Raw genomic sequence first — 22,118 nt, forward strand, 5'->3', positions numbered from 1 at the left:
GTTTCTTTTCCATCCTCCACCTGCCCGCCCCATCTCTTTATTTGATTCCATCTTCTGCAGCTTTTTATAGCCTCTACCTATCATGTCCCAGCCTTTGTCACTTTTTCCACTCATCTCTCTATTGTCCTTCCTCACATGGACCCATGTTTTCACTTGACAGAGCAAAAGCTCCATCTTTCCATATAATCTCACCTCTTTCAGTCCAGATAAAGGGTTTCAACTTAAAACATTGCTATTTCCCTCCATAGATGGTGCTGGATTATCTGAGTTCCTCCTGATTTTTGTTTGCTGTTTTAGATTCCAGCATCTGCCATCTGTTGTGACTACAGAAGAGACATTGTGTTCCAGTTACAAATGACCCTGAGAGAGAGAGGCAGTGCAATAAAGGGCCATCATTTTGATCCCTGGGATGATGGATTTGTTATATGGAAGATTAATCAAACTAGGTTTGTACTTAAGGTGTGGTGATCATTGAAGTGCACAAAATTCTTAAGACCTGACAATGTAGATGTGGAGTTGTTTCCTTTGTCTGTGATACTGAGAATAAAATATTCTAGAATTAGTCACAAAATGAGAGGTCAGCCATTCAGAACATATGGGAATAAATTTCTTAAGCGAGATAACATATCTTTGGAATTCACTGGGCAGAAAGACTGTGAAAGCTCAGTTGCTGAACACATTCAGGACAGAGATTGATGGATTTTTAAATAGTAAAAAATTTCTGTAAGAGCAAGAAAAATGGCATTGAGAGAAAATGTCTCCAGTGATCTTATTGAAAATATCAGCTTTGTTTGTCATGCGTACATTGAAACATACTGTGAAGTGCACCATTTACGACAATGACCAACACATTCCGAGATGTGCTGGGGGCAGTCTGCAAGTTTTGCCATGTTTCAATGCAACATAGCATGCCCACAACTTACTAAACCTAACCCATACATCATAGGAGTTTGGAAGGAAACCAGAGCACCCAGAAGAAACCCATGAGGGTCACGGGGACACTGTATAAACTTCTTCCAGACAGAGGCAAGAATTGAACTCGTCTGCTGGTGTTGCAATAGCATAATAATAACCACTGTGCTACCCTGTTGCCCAGAACAGTGAACAGTGTAGCAGTGTTATTGAACAATGGAGCAGGCATGAGCCGATGAAGGTCCTCTTTCTGCTTCTATTGCTTATAAAATATTTCCACTAGTCTTGTATTGCCAATTTCCAGTGCTTGAACCTTAGGCATTTGAAATCAATTCCAAAATAAGCTTCAGATTTGCTACACCCAACTACTGTTTTCTTTGTATAATAAATCTTCCTGACTGTTTTTCTGCTTTTAAATTCAGTTGACTTATCTGAATGTAGTTGTTATGCAAAACTGTGTTCAGGAACACAGTAATAGTATAATTGCACATAGAAAGCTTAAATTGCTGAGGTCTTTTCACACAATATCTTGTTCTTCGCTGATTTGTATTTAATAGTGACTTCTGAATTCCGAGTGGAAAAGAAATTTCAATGTCTATTTCTATATAAAGACACAATTTCAAGCTCTATACAACAAAGTGGTCTAAATTGGGAAATTTTACCCAGCTATTTTTAGAGTTACCTTACTTGGCCATTTTGCATTCTGGATCGCAGCTGAAAATGTGAAGTTTCTTTATGATGATTTTTCATATAAACCCTAATTCCTTAATTTAGTGCTCAAACTATCAGCTATTTATAACTGAGTTAGGACACAGGAGGAGAATTAGGCCATTCAGCCCATTGAGTCTGTTCCACTTGTGTTCAATCATGGCAGATTTATTTTCCCTCTCAGCTCCATTCTCATGCCTCCTCCTTATAGCTGTTGAAACCATTACAAGGGCAGCATGGTAGCATAGTGTTTAGCACAACACTTTACAGTGCAGGCGACCTGGGTTCAATTCCTGTCACTGCCTGCAAGGAATTTGTACTTTCTCCCTGTGACTGCATGGGTTTCCTACGGGTACTCTGGTTTCCTCTCACAGTCCAATGATGTATCCATTGGTAGGTTAATTGGTCATTGTAAATTTTCCCATGATTAGGATTAGATCAGTGGTTGCTAGGTGGTGTGGCTCAAGTAGCTGGAAGGGCCTATTTTACACTGTATCTCAATAAAATAAAGAGTAAAAATTAAGTACCTATCAATCTCTGCTTTAAATATATCCAGTAACTTGTCCTCTAGAGCCATCTGTGGCAATAACCTCCAAAGATTCATCACCCTCTGGCTAAAGAAATTCCTTCTCTCCTCTCTTCTAAAGGGACAGCTTGCTATTCTGGGGCTGGGCCCTCTGGTCCGAGACTCTCCCACTATTGGGAACATCCTTTGCACGACCACACTATCTAAGCCTTCTATTATTTGGTATGTTTCAATAAGATCCCACCTCATTCTCCTAAACTCCAACGAATACAGGGTCAGTACCATCAAATGCTCATTTATTAACCCTTTCATTCCCTGGATCATTCCTGTAAACCTCCTCTGGGCCTCTTCCAATGATAGCACGTCCTGTCTTAGATGTGCAGTCCAAAACTGTTCACAATACTCCAAATGTGGTCTGACAAATGTTCTATAAAACCTCAGTATTGTATCTTTGCTTTTACAATCTAATACTCTTGAAAATAAAAGCCTTCCTTACTACCACTTCATCCTGCAAGTTAAAGGGACTAAAACAAGCCCCTCTGCACTTCCGATTTCCGAATTCACTCACCATTCAAAAAGCAGTCTATGCCTTTATTCCTTCTACTAAAGTGCATGACCATACACTTCCCTACACTTCATTCCATCGGCCACTTCTTTGCCATTCTCCTAACCTGTCCATCTCCTTCTGCAAACTCACTCTTCCTCAACACCACCTATCTTTGTATCATCCACAAACCTGGCCACAAAGGCATCAATTTTGTCATTCAGATCATCAACATATAACATGAAAAGAAGTGGTCTTGACACTGACTCCTGTGGAACACCAGCAGCCAACCAGAAAAGGCCCCCTTTATTCCCACTCTTTGCCCTCTGGCAGTCAGCCAGTCTTCCATCCATCCTGTAATACCACTGTAAGTTTTCATGTACATGTAATAATAAATCTGAATTTTACCAGAGGAGGTTCATGAGAATGATTCTGGGAAGTAAAGGGTTAACCTATTGGAAGCATTTGACAGCTCTGGGCCTGTATTTGTTGGAGTTTGGAAGAATGGGGAGGTCTGAGTATTGAAGGTCCAAGATAGCATGGATGTGGAGAGGATGATTCCCATTGCGGGAGACTCCACAGGGTGGCGAATCTCTCAAATTCATTGCCACAGGCAGCTGTGGAGGCCAAATCATTGCATATAGTTAAGGAAGAAGTTGGTTAGGTTCTGAATTATAAAGATAGGAATGGTAGAAAGGGAAAAAGATAGAAAGATAGATATGATGGAATACCAGAGCAACTTGATGAGCCAAATGGCCCAATACTGCTCCTATGTCTTGTGGTTTTACCTCGTTTAGCAACCTCATATGTGACACCTTGTCAAAGGCCTTCTTAAAATTCAAGTAAACAACATACACAGACTCTCCTTTGTCTATCCAGCCTGCTACTTCCTCAAAGAATTCCAGTTCTTTCATCGCTGATACTTATCTAAATACAAAAGGAGAACAAGGCAGCAAAAAATGTTCTTTCAGGAAACCACAAATCTGTCTGCTGATTAACTGGGATGTATGTCAGACACTAGCTTAAGTCAGCATTTCATCCTAGCTCTTAAAATTATTCTGTTAGTAAATGGTTAATACAATTTGAATGCACCACTTACAATGCCAAAAGAACAGGAAGAAACACGGGACTATTTAGAAGAGTCAGTTTGTGGGTTGCTTGAGTGACCTCATCTGGATGAGTTCATTTCCCGAGGAGTCAGCTGTATCTTTGCCTTCATTTCTATTTCGGAGTTGAAGGCCACTTTGGATCATTTTCAGAAATGTGCTGAAGCCCTGCATTTGTTGATTAGGCTGCATGAAATAATCCCTTTGTTGTAAAGCTCCTTTTACCAACAGCAGCAGTAATTGCATCATCCTCAACAAACTAGTGTTCTTCATTTTAAAAAATGTGCTTTTATTCAAATCCTCAAAGCAGTTCAGTTTCATGGCACCCTCCATTGCAAATCACAAGATCTGTTTATAGAGGCACCATTTTATAAGGAAGCATGTGTCATCTTTTGATTCTATCACAGATTTTAAATAATGCACTAAGGGTCTTGTTCCACATCCCTGGATGGCACAAGTTGATTGGTTAAGGTTGGTAGAAGCAAGTAACCAATTTCAATTACACAAAATTGGGGTTATTTCTGCAATTATATTTATTTAATTGGTTGCAAATAGTAAGTAAAAGAATCAGGACAAGGGCTATGGAACGAAAAGGCAACTGGGCATATTTCTCAATGATTTTGGTATTAAATTTCTAAGCTTTATTGCCTCCTGAATTAGTGAACTGTGGTAACAGAAGTAATGGGTTGTGTTTGATATTAGATACAAACCGTGCATCCAAAATGGTCCTGACAGTACAGTAAGAAATATTTAGATTTTCAGAGAGAATGTTATTTAAATAGTGTATTTATTAAAATTATATTTATCAAAACCAAACTACACTAAGATGGGTTTAAATGTTGGTACTACATTTATATTATTGAGACTGCAACCAGGAATGTACAAAATTTGGCTGATAGAACATACTCTGGAAATATGTATAGTAGAGGGAAAAATGCACTTTTAATTTTAAGAGTCATTGTAAAACAGCTTTTCAACAGAAATAATTTTATTAAGAAAACACATTACATAAGTTTTGCACTGTGAACTCCTTGACTTTAGCATTCTCTTTGTGACCAAAATTATCAATGGCTGCAAAGCAATCATCTTCAAATTCTATTCCAAAATATGTGGATTAAAAGTTAGCTTTCCTTTTTAAAGAATGCTTATTTGATGTTTTCTCCAAGACATCAAAATAACATTAACCACAAATTTCACAGAGAATACAACAATTAATACATAACAATGTTATGTCACAATGCTTTTTGAACTTACACTAAGCTGTTAAATTAGTTTTAACTTGTTTCTGTAAACAAGCCCCTTTCTGTTTAAATAATTTACCACAAATTGACAGATTTTGGAAGTTATTTTAACAACAGCTCTCCATATTGTCCATATTGTTGAGTTCAATGTTGTTTCAAGGAGATGACAGGGTTTCAGTATTCTGGACATTGCAAGCAAAAACATGCAGGTAAAATGTTATACCATCATACAAAGACTGTTAAAACACTGGCGTGCCAGAATGGCCATTGAGTAGGTCTTCAATGAAATACACCTGACAGTAAATTAAGATTTTTTTGGTATTAACCTTTGACCAATTATAGCAATGACTTCTCCACATTTGTAACCAATGCCACTTATTTGTCCTTTTGGGATAAATACTATTACAAACAAAATGGTCCTATAAACCTTTCTCTTCATTTCAAGATATACAAAGATGTTAAGCTCGTAAAACAGTTTCTATTTCATATTAAAAGTCACAGTTTGTACTATACAGTTTCAAAAAATACAAAATTGTGTACAGAATGTAAACTCAAATGTACAGAAGAGCATTTCAGTTTCTGATCTCCCAATAAATGCTACATAAATAATAATTGGTATGCATCTCAATACACATTTGCAATGATGTAAAACCTGAAGAGTCCACTCAAAAGCCATTTTGGTTATACCAACATGTCCACTTCTTCCCCTGTACTGAATAATGGATATATGAAGTACAAATACCTAGATATGTTTTTCTTTCAATTATTATACACAATTTATTTTCCTATGAACAGTATAAATAATTAAAAGGCATTTTTTTACAAACATATGCTGAACTTTCTTATATTAAAAGATCACCTAAAAACAAACATTTAAAAATCTAGTCTTACATTACAAAAAATTAAAAACTAATATTAAAAAAACTTAAATACATCGACGATTGTAAATGATAATCAGGTTTTCTGGAGTTTAAAATAGTTTTCATATGTACACATGACAAAGACTTAGAAAACATTGAAGCTTATAAAACTGATATACATTAATAACCTTTTATCAAGTAAATAAAGAATGGTAAGAGCAGGTAACAATGTCTTACTGCTTTGAGAAGAGTATTTGTGTTTGTACTCTTTCTACAGTCACTCAAATCACAGCTGTCTAATCCAACTACATTTCTGAATCCTGATCAATCTCAATCGGAAAACATGGAATCACTGTATAATGTAAAATTTACAAAGGGACAAATTTGAAATTGATTTTTAAAAAACTGATTAGTAAATGCTGTTGGATTGTTAACTCTGATTTATTGAGGTGAAATTGTTTTAAATTACAGTGGTTGTCAAAATTAACTGCTCTCTTACATTAAGCTTTGAACACTTGGCCTTAAAAGCGATCTGATACTCTGAAATAAAATTTGAATGACTAGTTTGTGTGACTAGTTGAAATAAGTCCATTCTCAATTGGATGTAGCACCATCCAACTGAAAGATCAGCCTTTGATTTATTATTGAACATACTCATGAACAATAGTAAATGTCCATGTTATCTTCATGCATGATATTTTTAAAATATTTAATGTGATAACTACATCTAGATTAGGCAGTGCCAAGCATCATTGTGAAATTATAGTATTATGATAAGTCATTTATTTGTGTAAAGTAGGGAACAAAATGAATATTTTAATCACTGGCTAGGTTACATACTACATTAAAATCACATATTAAATTGAAGAGAATAACCAGTAACCTATCTGATATTAATTACCTACACTGGCAGCTAGAAGGTAGAGACCGGGGTATTGAGATGCGAGATCCTTTTGCAAAGGAAAGCAAGCAGGGAGAGCGAGGTAGAAAAGGATAATGAAGACAATAAAATGTTAATGGACAATGAAAAATCCGGGCAAAGAGGAGAAAGAGGAAGATGCAAGAAAGAGTAAAATTGGAAGGATTAATATTAATAGAATGGAGAAAAATGTGTGGGATACGCGCTGGATAGAAGGGAGCTCTGATAGTAACTTGGATAAGAGACAAGATTCATTACAGGTGGTATGAAACCTGGGAGATTTTTTGGGAAGTGACAAGCGACAGGATGGTGGGAATACAATTATTGAAAATGAAAGGAAGTTATTGCTCTACAGAGTTTTCAGAACCCTTGTTGTGGGAGGACTGATTTGTAAACATTTCATTTCATTCTAGGTTTGGAGAAGCAATCCCCTTCTTTCAAATCTGCCAGGAAAGTTGTTCCACAATTGCTTCTGCAACCCAGATACCATGCCTTTACCACTTCCTTCCAAGAGCTCAAGGGTGAGGTGACAATTGGTCCCAATGACAGCATACAGTGCAATGGGAAGCAAGTACTTAAGGAAGAACCAGACAATTTCCAGTTAGTCATTTTAAGAGATGCTCACAAAGCGGAGTGGTGAAGATAATGGCAAGGATTATCAACGGGAGAAACAGTAGCAAGTGAAGACAATGAACAAACATGTAAAACGGATTGACAGAACTGAGCTTTATAGAAAGCTTGGAGAAAAAGCTAGTTCAGTGTGAACAGTTCAGAAAACCAGCAGAGGTCATTCCATAAGAACTAAGATAAATGAAGCCAGCTTTGTAAAACTAGAAACAAAGCAGTGGAAAGACGAGGGGAATACAGAGAATGAGAAGATAGTGGCAAGGGGGTCAGATCAGAAGGATAATCAATAAGAGACTGGGTGGGGGGAGGGCTACAGTAGAGGAAACAAAGAGAAATCCAACGAAGATGAGTTAAGAAAGGCAGACAATTTAATATGAAGTAATTTAGAGAAAGAAATAAAAGGAAACCATAATGGAAAGCCAGCCAAAAAAAACAGATGATTAGAGTGACAACAACTCGAGTAACTCAGAGTGAAAAGAAAACTGTCGAAGTGATCTAAACGAAGTCAACAAAAGAGAAAATCAAACAGCGGGACAACACCAAGGCAGCTGCTGACAATGCTGGTAGGGAGACAGTTCTGTGAAAAGGAGAAGAACGGGGATGTGTTAGTGTAAGTTGGGGATGGGGCAGGGAAGCAGTAGAGAACGACTTGTACATTCAAACAACAGAGGCACCAACCAGGAGGGCTAATGAAAATGGATGAATAGGAAAACATATTCTGAAGGTCAGCCAAACACTGGAGAGACAAAGTAGAAAATATAGTGGGCAAAAGCAGCAAACAAAGAGACAGAGTGGGAGAAACTAAAAAGAAAATGAACAGTGGCCACAATAAAATCTGAAATGCATGAATGCTGAAATTAAAACAAATACCGAGAGAGAGAAGCTTAATGATCCCTCATCAGAACAAGGAAAAGTTAGAAAACAGCTATGTTCCAAATTCTAAAGTAAAGAACAGGTTGTGAGAAATAAGGGGATGTCAGTAATTGTGTGGGGGAGCATAGTGGTTAGTACCACGCTTTGCAGTACCAGCAACCCGGGTTCAATTCCTGCCACTATCTGTCCGGAGTTTTACATTCTCCCCCAGGACTGCGTGGGTATCCTCCGTGTACTCCCATAGTGCAAAGACGTAGCAGTTGGTAGGTTTATTCCGTGATTAGGCTAGGGTTAAATTGAGGGTTGCTGGATGGTACAGCTCAAAAGGCCGGAAGAACCTGTTCTGTGCTGTGCCTCAATAAAATAAAAAGAAAAAAAATAAAATCAACACTTATTAATGACAGCTATATTGTTGGTGGAGACTGCAAACAATGGGAGAAGATGAGGACGGAGGAGAGAATCACTGGGATATTCTTTCTTTCTGATTTCCAATAGCTGCTAAATACTGCCTTCTACAGTTCCAGCTCTATGTATTTTCCTTCTACCTGTCTTCATTTACATCTCCACCAACCAAAATAGCTGCTATAAGTTTTCAATTTCCTCTCTCGGTCCCCACTGAATCAAAGACATTCCCTTTGTTCTCTCTATCTGCATTTTAAACTATACCGATTTTTAAACAACAAAGAACAACAAAGAAACAAGGAACAATTATGGGGTGAATTAGATTAGCTAAATTAATGTTAAAGTCAAAGAAAGGAACTGCAAAGTGGACGTAAATGAGACCCGGAGATGATAATAAGAATGAAAGGTTAGAAATTCCACTGGAAAATAAAACAAATAGGAAACTTTAAATGGTGCCAAAAGGGGAGGTTGATTGGAATGAGTTAAATTAGGCCAAAATTTGATTGGAATGGAAAAGAGAAAAATAAAATAATATAAGAAATTTTAATGATGCCAATCGGAAGGTGAGGTTGATTGGAATGAGTTAAGTTTGGCTGAAATCTGATCACAAAAACCTGACTGGTAAAAATATTCTGTGCTTGAAAATCAATTTAACACAGAGTAAATTACTATTATTGTGAGAAACCCTTCTGACCCCAATTTGATTTTCCTTTAAGGGATGATGTTTTTCCCCCTCACGTGGACCATGTTATCCTTAATATGCCCTTCACATGTTTCCTGGGACAAAACGATCCTGCCAGCAAAGAGACCCTTTGACAAGTAAACTTGCTTGGAGCCTTGCAAATCTTCACTGCAGCACCTCCTGTCCACCCCTCCCTCCCAGAAATATAGCTGGTCCACTGAATGCTACCACATTTTCCCCAGTGTATAAATGGTCCCATGAAACAATCCCTATCACTCCCCCATGCATAGCTGGTCCACTGAAGAGTACTACTGCCCCTCCCACCTTACAAATGTCCACTCTCCTGAATTTCTCTTACCCGATCCAAACAATAAACAATTGGTCCCCTCCATTCCCTGATGTGCAGCTATTATTTCCTCAAAGACCCATCTCGCCAAGCCACAGCCCTCTGGCATCATTGCAGAAACCTGCTTTATATTAGCAACTACCATACCTGTCTCCCCACAACTTCTCCCTACACTCCGGGAGGGCTGGACTGATCTCCCCCTTCACCGCATGAATTCTGGAGTGCACCCATTGAAAACCCCTTCCCTCCCCTCCCCCATGGCAGAACTCTGGTAAACTTCACTGGAGGATTTAGTCGTTCAGAAACGTTGATGTGGTGAGACAATGGCCAGAAAAGCTGTTCCATCACATCAATGCTATTCGGAAGCTCTGCAGCACCCAAGAAGTTACAAGAAACCAGAAAACCAGCAATGACCTACAAACTGGAACTTTCTATAAATGGTGGACATTACATGTGAAAGCAACCACCAGAGACCAGGAGTGGAACACAGGCAAGAGCTACGGATCTTAGTCAACTCACAGGAGAAGACGACTCAACAGTGGCCAGGAGTGGCCCATACTATTTTGGTATGGTTTGGGGACTAGATTTTGCAATGAAATCGATACATTGAAAGCTTATCTTTCAGGTGGCAGTCTGTGGTAGCTTCTGTAAGAACCAATGTTAGACCACAGCAACTCAGATGTAACTCACCTACTGAGTTCCTCCGGCACTTTTGTGTGTGCTGCTCTGTATTTACAGTATTTGCAGAATCTCTGATGTTAATGTTAGACCGCAAAGGTTTTTCTTAACATTTTTAGGGTAACACAATAATCTACGGGGATATTAGGGGCACCTTATTTGAACGTATATAGAACTCAACTCCTACTTGTTATGTGCTTGTTTTGCCAATACCAGTCTCAACCCATTTCTGGCTCATGTGAGCTCATAAAGGCCAATTTAAGTGAGTAACATCTGCAGAAACAACAATGGATTATCACTCCTAATTGTTTACCACACTCTGAAACAAAAGAAATGTGGGTGTTTATTCTTTGAACACAATCAATTTATCACCTCTAGATGAAATACTTTGTTCAGAAAATGTGTGAAGAGCTTATCTATGACTGAAGCCTGCAATTTACAAGTTCTTTCAGTCATGAAAAGTTTTCTATTGAACCAGAACTGCACCCTGTCTTTAATGAATGTTTAAAAATCTGTTTCTTTAAAAGAGTTGACTATTACCTTACAAAAACACTGTGGGGTAGAAAAACGCTGAGCACTAGGCCAAAGCCAGTGGAATAAAACAGGCCACTTGTTACGTATTGATATCCGGTCGTGCTGACTCCAATAAATAGCAGGTGTAACAGGAGGGCCACATAACATCACTCCTGCTTAGTTTTCCCTTCCAATTCATCTTCTATGTTCTCTGACTCAGTAGCTACGGTGCCAGGGGTGACATACACAGGCATTTATAATAATCCTTATGCGAACTGCACTCATGTCCAGTCCAACTGGTGGGTGGAAACTCTGCCAGATTTCAGAACGGGGAATCTGGAACACACTTCGTCAGCAATTAATCATTTCTTGGTTGGATACATTTGTGCAGTGGCACAAGCGATTTCGGTTCTATACACCTCTTGCTCCATGCACATCTGTAGGTCACAGAGGAGAGTCGTTTGACAGCAATGCTGTTGGGAGAATGTTTGCCAAAAGAAGTGAAGGATTTACATGTCATTACATGATTTAACATTTGCCATTGTATGAATAACTAGGCAGTGCTATTGTAAAATTGATTCAACCACCGAAACAGTGCAACCCCAGATCTCTAAGGTTTTTTTTGAGATTTAAAACAAATAGTTTGCTTCTGTTCTATAGTTTCAATTTTGCAGTCTACAGTGAACTCGACAATACAACCTGAATATCTTCTACACATCTCCTCAAATTTCACCTAGGCTGTCAGATAAAGCGCAAGGTGCAACAATAGCTTCAGAACATGGACCCATGTCACTGCCCAGCTACGTGGCACAATTCACTACTCAGCCTGATTTTTCATCCGAGGCATTTGGATCTGAAGGCAAAGAGCGTGATTTACACTGCGATAACGAATGTCGTGCTGATGATCTGGACGGAAAGCAGGAGGTGAGTGACTGGGATGTACAATCACATGATGCTTCCTGTACAAGAACACGAATGAGATTCAATGTCAATGTTAAGCGAGAAAAATTTTACCTTACAAACATGTTCAAAATCAGAAAAGAGCTTTAATGTTAATTCAATATCTAAGCTGAGAAACTACTGTTGGTGATTAGCCACTCTCAGGATGGAGGAGCAACACTTCATATTCCGTCTTGGTAGCCTCCAGCCTAATGGTATGAACATCAATTCCTCCTGGTAACTTTTTTTTACTCCTCCTTCTTCAACTCTCCACATTGGCCTCTTACCTCTTCTCCTCATCTGCCTATCACCTTCCCCTGGTGCCCCTCCTTCTTCCCTTTCTCACATGTTCATTCTCCTCTCCTATTAGATTCCTTCTTCTCCAGCCCGGTAACTTTATCACCTGGCTTCACCTATCAACTTCGAGCTTGTCCTCCGTCCTCTCCCCACACTTTTTTAACCTGGCATCTTCCCCCTTCCTTTCCAGTCCTGATGAAGTGTCTCAGCCTGAAACATCCGACTATTTATTCATTCCATAAGACATAGGAGCAGAAGTAGGCCATTTGGCTCATCGAGTCTGCTCCGCCATTCAATCACGGGCTGATCCAATTCTTCCAGTCATTCCCACTCCCCTGCCTCGCCCCATACCCTTTTATGCCCTGGCTAATCAAAAACCTCTCTATCTCTGCCTTAAATGCACCAATGACTTGGCCTCCACAGCCGCTCATGGCAGCAAATTCCACAGATTTACCACCCTTTATCTAAAGTAATTACTCTGCATCTCTGTTCTAAATGGACGTCCTTCAATCCTGAAGTCATGCCCTCTTGTCCTAGACTCCTCTGCCATGGGAAATAACTTTGCCATATCTAATCTGTTCAGGCCTTTTAACATTTGGAATGTTTCTATGAGATCCCCCCCCCCCCCGCCCATTCTGCTGAACTCCAGGGAATACAGCCCAAGAGCTGCCAGACATTCCTCATACCCTTTCATTCCTGGAATCATTCTCGTGAATCTTCTCTGAACCCTCTCCAATGTCAGTATATCCTTTCTAAAATAAGGAGCCTAAAACTGCACACAATACTCCAAGTGTGAGCTCACGAGTGCCTTATACAGCCTCAACATTACATCCCTTCTCTTATATTCTATACCTCTAGAAATGAATGCTAACATTGCATTCGCCTTCACCACCACCGACTCAACCTGGAGGTTAACTTTTAGTGTATCTTGCACAAGGACTCCCAAGTCCCTTTGCATCTCTGCATGTTGAATTCTCTCCCCATCTAAATAACAGTCTGCCCATTTATTTCTTCCAACAAAGTGCATGACCATACACTTTCCAACATTGTATTTCATTTGCCACTTCTTTGCCCATTCCTCTAAGCTATCTAAGTCTCTCTGCAGGCTCTCTGTTTCCTCAACACGACCCGCTCTTCCACCTATCTTTGTATCATTGGCCAATTTAACCACAAATCCATTTATCCCATAGTCCAAGTCATGGACATATATAGTAAAAAGCAGCAGTCCCAACACCGACCCCTGTGGAACTCCACTGGTAACCGGAAGCCAGCCAGAATATAATCTCTTTATTCCCACTCTCTGTTTTCTGCCGATCAGCCAATGCTCCACCCATGCTAGTAACTCCCTGTAATTCTATGGGCTCTTATCTTGCTAAGCAGTCTCATGTGCGGCACCTTGTCAAAGGTCTTCTGAAAATCCAAATACACCACATCTACTGCATCTCCTTTGTCTACCCTGCTTGTAGTTTCCTCAAAAAATTGCAGTAGGTTAGTCAGGCAGGATTTTCCTTTCAGCAAACTATGCTGGCTTTGGCCTATCTTGTCATGTGCCTCCAGGTACTCCGTAATTTCATTCCTACAATCGATTCCAACAACTTCCCAACCAGGCTAACAGGTCTATAGTTTCCTTTCTGCTGCCTCCCACCCTTCTTAAATAGTGGAGTAACATTTGCAATTTTCCAGTCATCCGGTGCAATGCTAGAACCTATTGATTCTTGAAAGATCATTGTTAATGCCTCCGCAATCTCGCCAGCTACTTCCTTCTGAACCCAAGGGTGCATTCTATCAGGTCCAGGAGATTTATCCACCCTCAGACTATAAAGCTTCCTGAGCACCTTCTCAGTTGTAATTTTCACTGCACATACTTCACTTCCCTGACACTCCTGAATGTCTGGTATACTGCAGATATCTTCCACTGTGAAGACTGATGCAAAATACCCATTCAGGTCCTCTACCATCTCACATTACAATATCTCCAGCGTTTTTTCTATTGGTCCTATATCTACCCTCAACTCTCTTTTACCCTTTATATACTTAAAAAAGCTTTCAATATCTTCTTCGATATTAGTCGCCAGCTTCCTTTCATAATTCATCTTTTCCTTCCTAATGACCTTAGTTTCCTTCTGCAAGTTTCTAAAAGCTTCCCAATCCTCTATCTTCCCACTAATTTTGGTTTCCTTGTATGTTCTCTCTTTTGCTTTTACTTTAGCTCTGACTTCATTTGTCAGCCACAGTAGTGTCCATCTGCCATTTGAAAATTTCTTCTTATTTGGAATATACTTGCCTCATTTTTCACAGAAACTCCAGCCATTGCTGCTCTGCTGTCTCATTTCCATAGCTGCTGCCTGAACTGCTATGCTCCTCCAGCATTTTGTGTGTGTTGCTCTGGATTTCTAGCATCTGTAGAATCTCTTGTGTTTATGTTGATGATTGGCAAGCATTTTAACAAGATGACAAGATGTTGCTATTTCAGTTTATCAGACACATCAGCCCATGTGAAATAAATGTACCCCTCCTTGCACTAAACCAACAGAGAAATGCCATTACCTAAGTGACATTAATTTTGGCAAGGGCAATCTCATTATCAGGAAAAAAAAACTGTGTTATTAAGCTGGAGAATTTTTCCAGCATTGTTCTAGAAGTGCACCTCCAACAACAGACCCCACTCACTTTATTCCAAAATTCATTAACCTGCATGGGGCTTACAAAAGGTATATGCAGTAAAGCTCTGATAACTTGACACAGTTAGGACTTTGCCAGCCTATTAAATGTTTTTTAAAAAAACAGATAGCACAGTCACGACAGGCTGAATGGTACCTCAATGCTATTATATGTTGTAGTCATATCCTGGTTCAGGAATATTAAATAGAAAAAGCAGAAATACATCCGTTGAAATTCTGATGGATGTAGAGTAGCTTTAAGAAATGGACATTTTAAAGGCGATAGAATTGCAAGTGAGACTTTACCTCAAACAGACCAGAAGCTCCAGTATCCCGTGCATCTGGATCTTTAGGTCCCTGGGCTGGAGTGGGCGTTGGCGGTTTTTGGTCCTCTTTGCTTGGTTGCTTGGGAAGCCTTTTGTTAGTGCCACGGGACCCATTTTCTACTTGTGTATGGCCTGATAGAGTGGTCAAATCAGGCTTTCTGACACTTTCATCAGAGACTGGGACTTTTATTGGTTTGTCCGCTCCATTTGCTGGACTCTGGGATCTGCCACACACATTCCTGAAAAACTCCTGAACAATCCCATACCTCGATGTATCCCCTTTTGTTTTCGCTTCATGCTGGCTTGATTTCCAAACTGAGTCAACACTTCCAGATGGGTGCTCAACAACATTGAACAAACTGGAGAGACCATCGTTGATGGAACTAAGCACGGGACTATCCCTGGTGGTTGTTGACCTGGCCCAGGCTGACTCATTCTGCCCTCTGTGGGACATGGCCCACGGACTTCTCTCCCTTGCATGATCTATTTTTGACGAGCTTCTTCGCTGCAGCTTGGGAGAGCCGTATTTTGGTGAACAGCAAGGACGCTCGAACTTAGCTGGCACCTTTTCCAGAGACGAAGAGAGTTGTTTGCTACGGGAACTCTGGGTTGGCATTAGTAAGGAGCCTCTCGACGCCCAGGATCGGTGAAGACTGCTAGAGAGTGATCTTGGACTCTCCGTTTGCAGCCCGATGCTAATCGTCCGGGTGGTCTGAGTACCCACACTGACAACTCCAACGGTCTGGCATGCAGTATCGTTAACCTTCCTCTCTAGTGGTTTTGTGCACATAACGTTCCTGACGCAGTTGGCCACCTCCTTCATGTCGTCACTCATGTTCCCTGATATTTGCAGATCACGCAAGGCAGATGAAAGCCCAGAAGCTGCAGCAGCAGGAACCGAAACTGGTTGCTCTCCACAGCCATTTTTCAGGAGGTCCTGGTGCTTGGAAAAGTTGTTAAACCACTTTTTGCACACATTCTCTGAGCCGAGGTCTGAACTACCCATTTGTCTGGGTTTTGCCATGGTGAACAGGAAACCGGGCTCAATCATAATTTTCCCTTCATTGTTTTGAACCAAAGAGCCATCCATCCTGCGCACGACCGGTGGACTGTAGTAAATCCGAATGCCCGTTCTGTCTGGTGCTGTGTAACTCCTCTGCATCTGTTTTTTGTTGAGTTGTGGATTAACCAGGTTGCTCGCTGTGGTGAAGTCCCAGGATGAAATTACAGGCATTTCTGTTTTTGATTGCTTTATTAGCTTGACCTCCGATTTCTCATATAAGGAATCGCCATCACTAGTTGTGTGCTTCCGATTCTTTTTGTTCAACTCCTCCAGATTCTTTAAGCTTTTTGGTGTGGGTGGTAAATATGGAGATGAATCCAGCAAGCTCTCAAACTCAGACATTGACGAAACTGACTTGGCTCTAAAAATAATGCATTTAAAAATGAATTACTTTTCCTTGTACAAAAGCATAGGATAATGAATAAATTATAGTGCAAACCTACTTTATATTGGATTTGGCAAGGTTAAGTTAACAGGGAATTATGTGACTTACAAATGAAAGCATAATTTCTCTCTATTAAGAAAAGTTTGGATAGGTACATGGATGATAGGGGTATGGAGGGCATGGTCCCAGTGCTGGTTGATGGGAACAGGCAGTTTAAATGGTTTCAGCATGGACTAGATGGGCTGAAGAGCCTTCTTCTGTGCTGTACTTCCCTATATTGCACCGCTTTTGTAAAGAAAATTACAAGCAATCCTGTTAACTCCAAATCTTTTGCAAGGGTGGACTTCCTATGCCACTAAAGTCTGGATGTAAATGAACTGACAGTGTAGGCATGTGGAGAATAGAAACAGAAGGTGATGCTAATGTTATATGGTGACGGAGAGGTTAAGCTACAGGGAAATCTGCTGTGGTTCTTTCAATGTACTATTCTTTCACTCCCACATTCATTATAGTTACTGACTCAGTATTTGGATTACATAAAGGGGTTTTGTTACTCCTGTAAAAAGTTAAGCATTGTTATAATTGAAGTTGTTAAAACGATAAAGTGATTCCAGTGGGTAGATGCGGAAACAAATTCCTTTCATGGCGAATCTGCAAGTATAATTGTAAAATAATGGTCAGCAGAATTTCACCCAAGAAATAGTGGAGATCTGAACCACAGTGCCTCGAAAGAGTGTGGAATGCTGCATTAACTGAAAATTTTAAATCAAGGACTGTCATATTCAAAAGAGAAATGGAAGTTGGAGAATAAGCAGGGTTGACCTACTGATCGCCCAGGAGTGACTGCATGATCTACTTCTGCTACTATTTTCCTATGGACCAGAATTTTTAAATTTTTATGAAGATTGGCTCAATGCAAAGAAAATGCAAGTGATCTGGATTGTGGCCAAGTATTAAACTTAGGGTGAGCAAAGAAACTGCCTGATGGTGCTGATTTTATGATAAACATTTATATGCGTACAATCTAATTTCTTGATCTACAATATTTACCGTTGTAAATTAGTTCCCTTTGTCTCCGATGCATCAGAAGTTTCCTTTATGCTGTTTTTATGCTGCAACATCTGAAAAAAATTACAAGCAAGTAATGTGACTTAGAAATTATAAAATGGCTGCTTGCAGGTTCTGGTTAATCTATTTTGATTTCCTCAAAACTGCAGAGACTACATTTGAAGGTCACTGAGCATGTGCAAAACCCACCTGATCCTTACACTAGGCTGACAATAAGTACCAATGCCACAGGGCTCCTGCAGGTCTTTGATCTCTGCTTTATTCAACCGATGCGGCAATTATTCTTCTAAGACATTCACCTCAGGGTCGAGGATGACTTAAATGCAGCAATTATACACAGCAGAGCTGAGTGAGGAGGGGGAGGATATCCCCCCAAATGCTGTATCATTTTTCAACACTGTCTAAGCTCATTTGCAAACAGCGTAGAGGAAATTTTCCACTATACTCTTTATTTAAAAAATCTGATTTTATAGGGAAAGAAGATCCGTGATGTTCTGTCTTATGACCTATGGGAATTAAGTGTAAACAAGACAAGGCGATTTGGCGTGGTGATGGATTTGTTCCTCTTTTAATATTATTTATTTATTGAAATACAGTGCGGAGTCGACCCGTTCGGTCCTTTGAGCTGCGCTGCCCAATTGTAGCCTAATCACGGGGCAATTTATAACTACCTATTAACCTACCAACCGGTATGTCTTTAGACTGCGGGTCGAAACTAGAGCATCTGGAGGATGCCCACCTAGTCACCGGGAGAATGTACAAACTCCTTACAGACAGTGGTGGGAATTAAGCCCCAGTCGCTGGTACTTTAAAGCATTGTGCTAACCACTACCCTATTGTGCCATGCCAATATTAAAATGGCAAAGCTTTTCCTAAATAATTGATAATCTGCAATGAATTTAGCATTTTCACATATCTCAAAATTCAAAGTGAACTATTACAGATAATAAATGTGAGATTCCATCCCCAACCTCCCAATAAATAAGAAAATATTCATTGCATTGTACCATGGAAACCAACATCTTGTTCTCGTCTTCTATGCTGCAATCTAGTATATTCTAACTATTTCTAAAACAAAAGTATCATGGTATTAGTGTGTTGAACACTGGATATTTCCAAGATGACACAGTCAATTTTTTTCTCCTCCTTTGGAGAAGAGATTTTCCTTTTAGTAGATTTATTGCAATGCTCAATTTCTAGAGAGAAGAAACGCCACTTCATTGGGATCTCCTATGCATTGCCATAAATGCAACATGGTGAGACATGCCTGGACAAGATGAAGATTCAGTAATCTATGAATTGAAGGCAGGGGGAACACTGCCAGTCTCCAATCTAACTGCTACTGCTGTTGAATCTCAGTAACTTCTGGCTGGTGGTCAGTGAAATAAGTACTTTGTTAATCACTCTTTTTCTAGTAAAAAAAATCATCGTAAACAATAGCCTACAACTTCCCTTTGGACTTGGAAGCAATTCAATGCGGCAGGACTGAATTAAGGTGAGGCAGCTGACTCCTCGCTGAGAGGAAGGAAGACCTGAGGTTTGATTGATTTAAGAGTCGGCCGAATTGGAACAATTGGGTACAGGCTGAATCCAGGTGGCAGGGTCCGGGCCCCAGGCCCCAGAGTGTACTGAAAGTGAGTGAACTTGATGTCTGGTCGACAATTTGGGCGCTGGGCCAAATTGAAAAGGTCAGGGTGTTAGGAACGGAGGTGAGAGATGGGCTGGTTCAGCTTGGTTCTCCGCTCTGTGCTGAACTAAAGGTCTGTGGACAGACTCTCTTCGTGGACTTCAGTTCCGAACTCTATGCGCCTGCGTTTATTTTTTGCATGATTTGTTTTTTTTTCTCTCTCTCTGCACATTGTGTGTTTGATAATTTTTTTAAAAAATGGGTTATTTTGGGTTTCTCTGTTTTGTGTCTGCCTATAAGGAGAGGCATCCCACGATTACATAATGTATATATATTTTGATAATGAGTGTACTTTGATCTTTAATGCTGAAGGAGAAAGGACCAGGCTCCTGAAGAAATCAAAGTACAGGAGCAGACTGAACATTGAAAATTAGACTCTGGTTTCCAAGAGTTAGTTTTCTAATACTGCCTCCCTTACAATCTTTAAAATCTCAGGACCATTTAATTGCCATTTCCCGGAGCAGCTGGAGAGAACGACTGCAATAGCCAAGAACAACAGGTGCATTTCTGCTTCCATCCTGACTGGTATGTGTGCCGATTCAATGCATTCCCACTAAATTAGGAGACTGAGCAAGAATTTCCACAGAGTAGGAGTGCTTTGCTTATGCTGTGGCAAAATACATCGGGTCTTACTATGCCATGATACAAATAACTGATAGGGAAATAAAAATGGGCAAATAAAGCTGTGTGTTATTTATATTTGGATTGGTGAAATGGCACCTATGATGCCATGTCAACAAGCAAAAAGACTGAGTTACTTTGGCCCTTTTTATATTAAAGAATTATGAATATGTATGCTGCACAATATTGGATTAAGTGGTAATGTGGCAATTTCACCCATTTTGTGACGGGTAAGTGCTGACAGCTTGATATAATAAAGTGCTGTCTTTTTGTGACTTGGTCTCAGACATGTCAAATCTAACCCATCACTTATAATTAATTCCTTGTCAATACATTATCTGGCTGCAGGACCTCGCTTGGTATTTTAGTGGCCTTGATCTTTCATACACCTCAGCAGTAGATACAATGATTTGGATGCCAAACTTTCATCATGCAGATCATTTGAGTGGCTCTTCTTGTGTCACCAACACATTTTCCTAAAAAGGTGGTGACCAGTATTTATGTCTGGCTTCCAGCAGCACTTCTGCATTTTGCTAAGCAACATGTACACGTTCCATTATTCAGTAATGATGCTGCATCAGCACTTGGCTAGACATTGTGGTAATGCTTATATTTATTGATATTAATTGCAGATAAATATTAGGATAAATGCACCATAATGAGACAACTCAATTTGGTACTGCTTGTCCCATGAAAACTCTCCAGAGAACAGAGTTTAGTGATGCCAACAGTGTGGGGGAAGGCTAGGGTCTTAGGACAGCTTTACAATATTGTAGTGCTTTCCTAAAGCATGTGTAGTCCATTTTTTATAAATTTATTAGGAGACAAATTCTTGCAGACAGCAGCGTCTTTTCTGGTTTGTTCCCTTTGTGCGATTCACTGCCAGGAAAACAAATTTGCAAAATCCACCCATAAGTTGCATAAATTTTAAAAACTAAATTAAAATCCACAGTGAGACAGCCTCTCATGACCATAAAATAAAATAATGTTTATTATCTACTGGATACACCTCACCAAAGGCAACAGCTCTTCTACTGCAGCACATGGGGTCCTTGGTGTGATTGGGAAATGGGAATTCCCATTCGTTGCTGTGCTGTTCCACATACCAACATAGGTTTATACATGATGGGAAATCAGAGAACCTTGGCAAAAAGCAGCAATCTTGAGTTTGCAACTGATGCTGCTGTCAGAACCAGCAACCCCATATCTATTTTGGGGGCTGTGATACTGGAAACTCACGTTTCTTACTGAAAACATTAACACACATCCAGAAACCATCTGAAAGCAATAAGATTTTTAAATCAATCAGAAACTCCTTTGTACTTACCTGATTGATCTTGTGTTGCATTTCCTTCAGACGCTGTTCACTGTTGCTCCGTTCATTGTTAAATCGATCAAGAAGCTCCAACTTTTCCTGACTCCAGTTCTTCTCACTGATTTGAAGCTGCTGTGTTAGGTCCATGACTGCACTGTACGACTCCGCAAGTAGCTGCTGATGTTCTTCCCTCTCCCACTTCAGGGTGGCCTTCAGATCACTAGGAGCCTTCTCAGAAGCCAGTTTCCCAGCCCTACCTTCCAGCTGTTTAGGGACAGTTAAACATTCAGTTCCTTACTCTGAATCCCTCGCGATTATACTTCGTTTTTTTTTTCAAATAGCTCCCTAATTCTAAACCTTAACAGTCTAATGACATGTAAACCGTTTGGTTCTTGTGATTTGATGGAAAATATTCTATCCCTGGTGAGTTCCAGTGCTTTTTTGTACTTCTGTCACTTAAATAAAATGGATTGACTAAAACACATTTCTTGCTTTACTACTTAAAATAACTTTGTTTACTACTATAAAATAAACCTATGTACTTCCAACATTTACTGATTCTTACTTACTTGATTATTCCAGAGTAAACCCTGGAGCCGCCTTGCTAGAAGCAGGGAACAGCAATAAAGAAGAGGGGCTTCTATAATCCAATTGATCTGGTTCCTGCTGCTACAGTTACCATGACTTAAACATTCTTCCTGTGATATTCATGGGTTTCCTCTGGGTACTCGGTTTCCTTCCATCATCCCAAAGATGTGGAAGGTGATAGGTATCTGGCCACTGTAATTACCTCTTGAGTATGTGAGTGGTAGAGTCCAGT

General features: G+C 39.9%; 1 protein-coding gene across 1 annotated transcript in view; it reads right to left on the minus strand.

Annotated features, from left to right (window-relative positions):
* Positions 1–10,338: 10,338 nt before the first annotated feature.
* The window catches only part of mtcl2 (microtubule crosslinking factor 2), a 107,901-nt gene continuing 96,121 nt past the window's right edge, over positions 10,339–22,118 (minus strand). The window contains exons 11-14 of the mRNA XM_072241881.1: positions 21,311–21,562; positions 17,658–17,728; positions 15,140–16,583; positions 10,339–11,896 (exon numbers count right to left, since the gene is read on the minus strand). Coding sequence (XP_072097982.1) covers positions 11,759–11,896; positions 15,140–16,583; positions 17,658–17,728; positions 21,311–21,562 — 1,905 coding nt within the window. The 3' untranslated portion in view covers positions 10,339–11,758. The remainder of the gene's footprint in view (positions 11,897–15,139; positions 16,584–17,657; positions 17,729–21,310; positions 21,563–22,118) is intronic.

This window comes from Mobula birostris, chromosome 2 (genome assembly GCF_030028105.1).
Source record: "Mobula birostris isolate sMobBir1 chromosome 2, sMobBir1.hap1, whole genome shotgun sequence".
In the NCBI taxonomy this organism is placed as follows: domain Eukaryota; kingdom Metazoa; phylum Chordata; class Chondrichthyes; order Myliobatiformes; family Myliobatidae; genus Mobula; species Mobula birostris.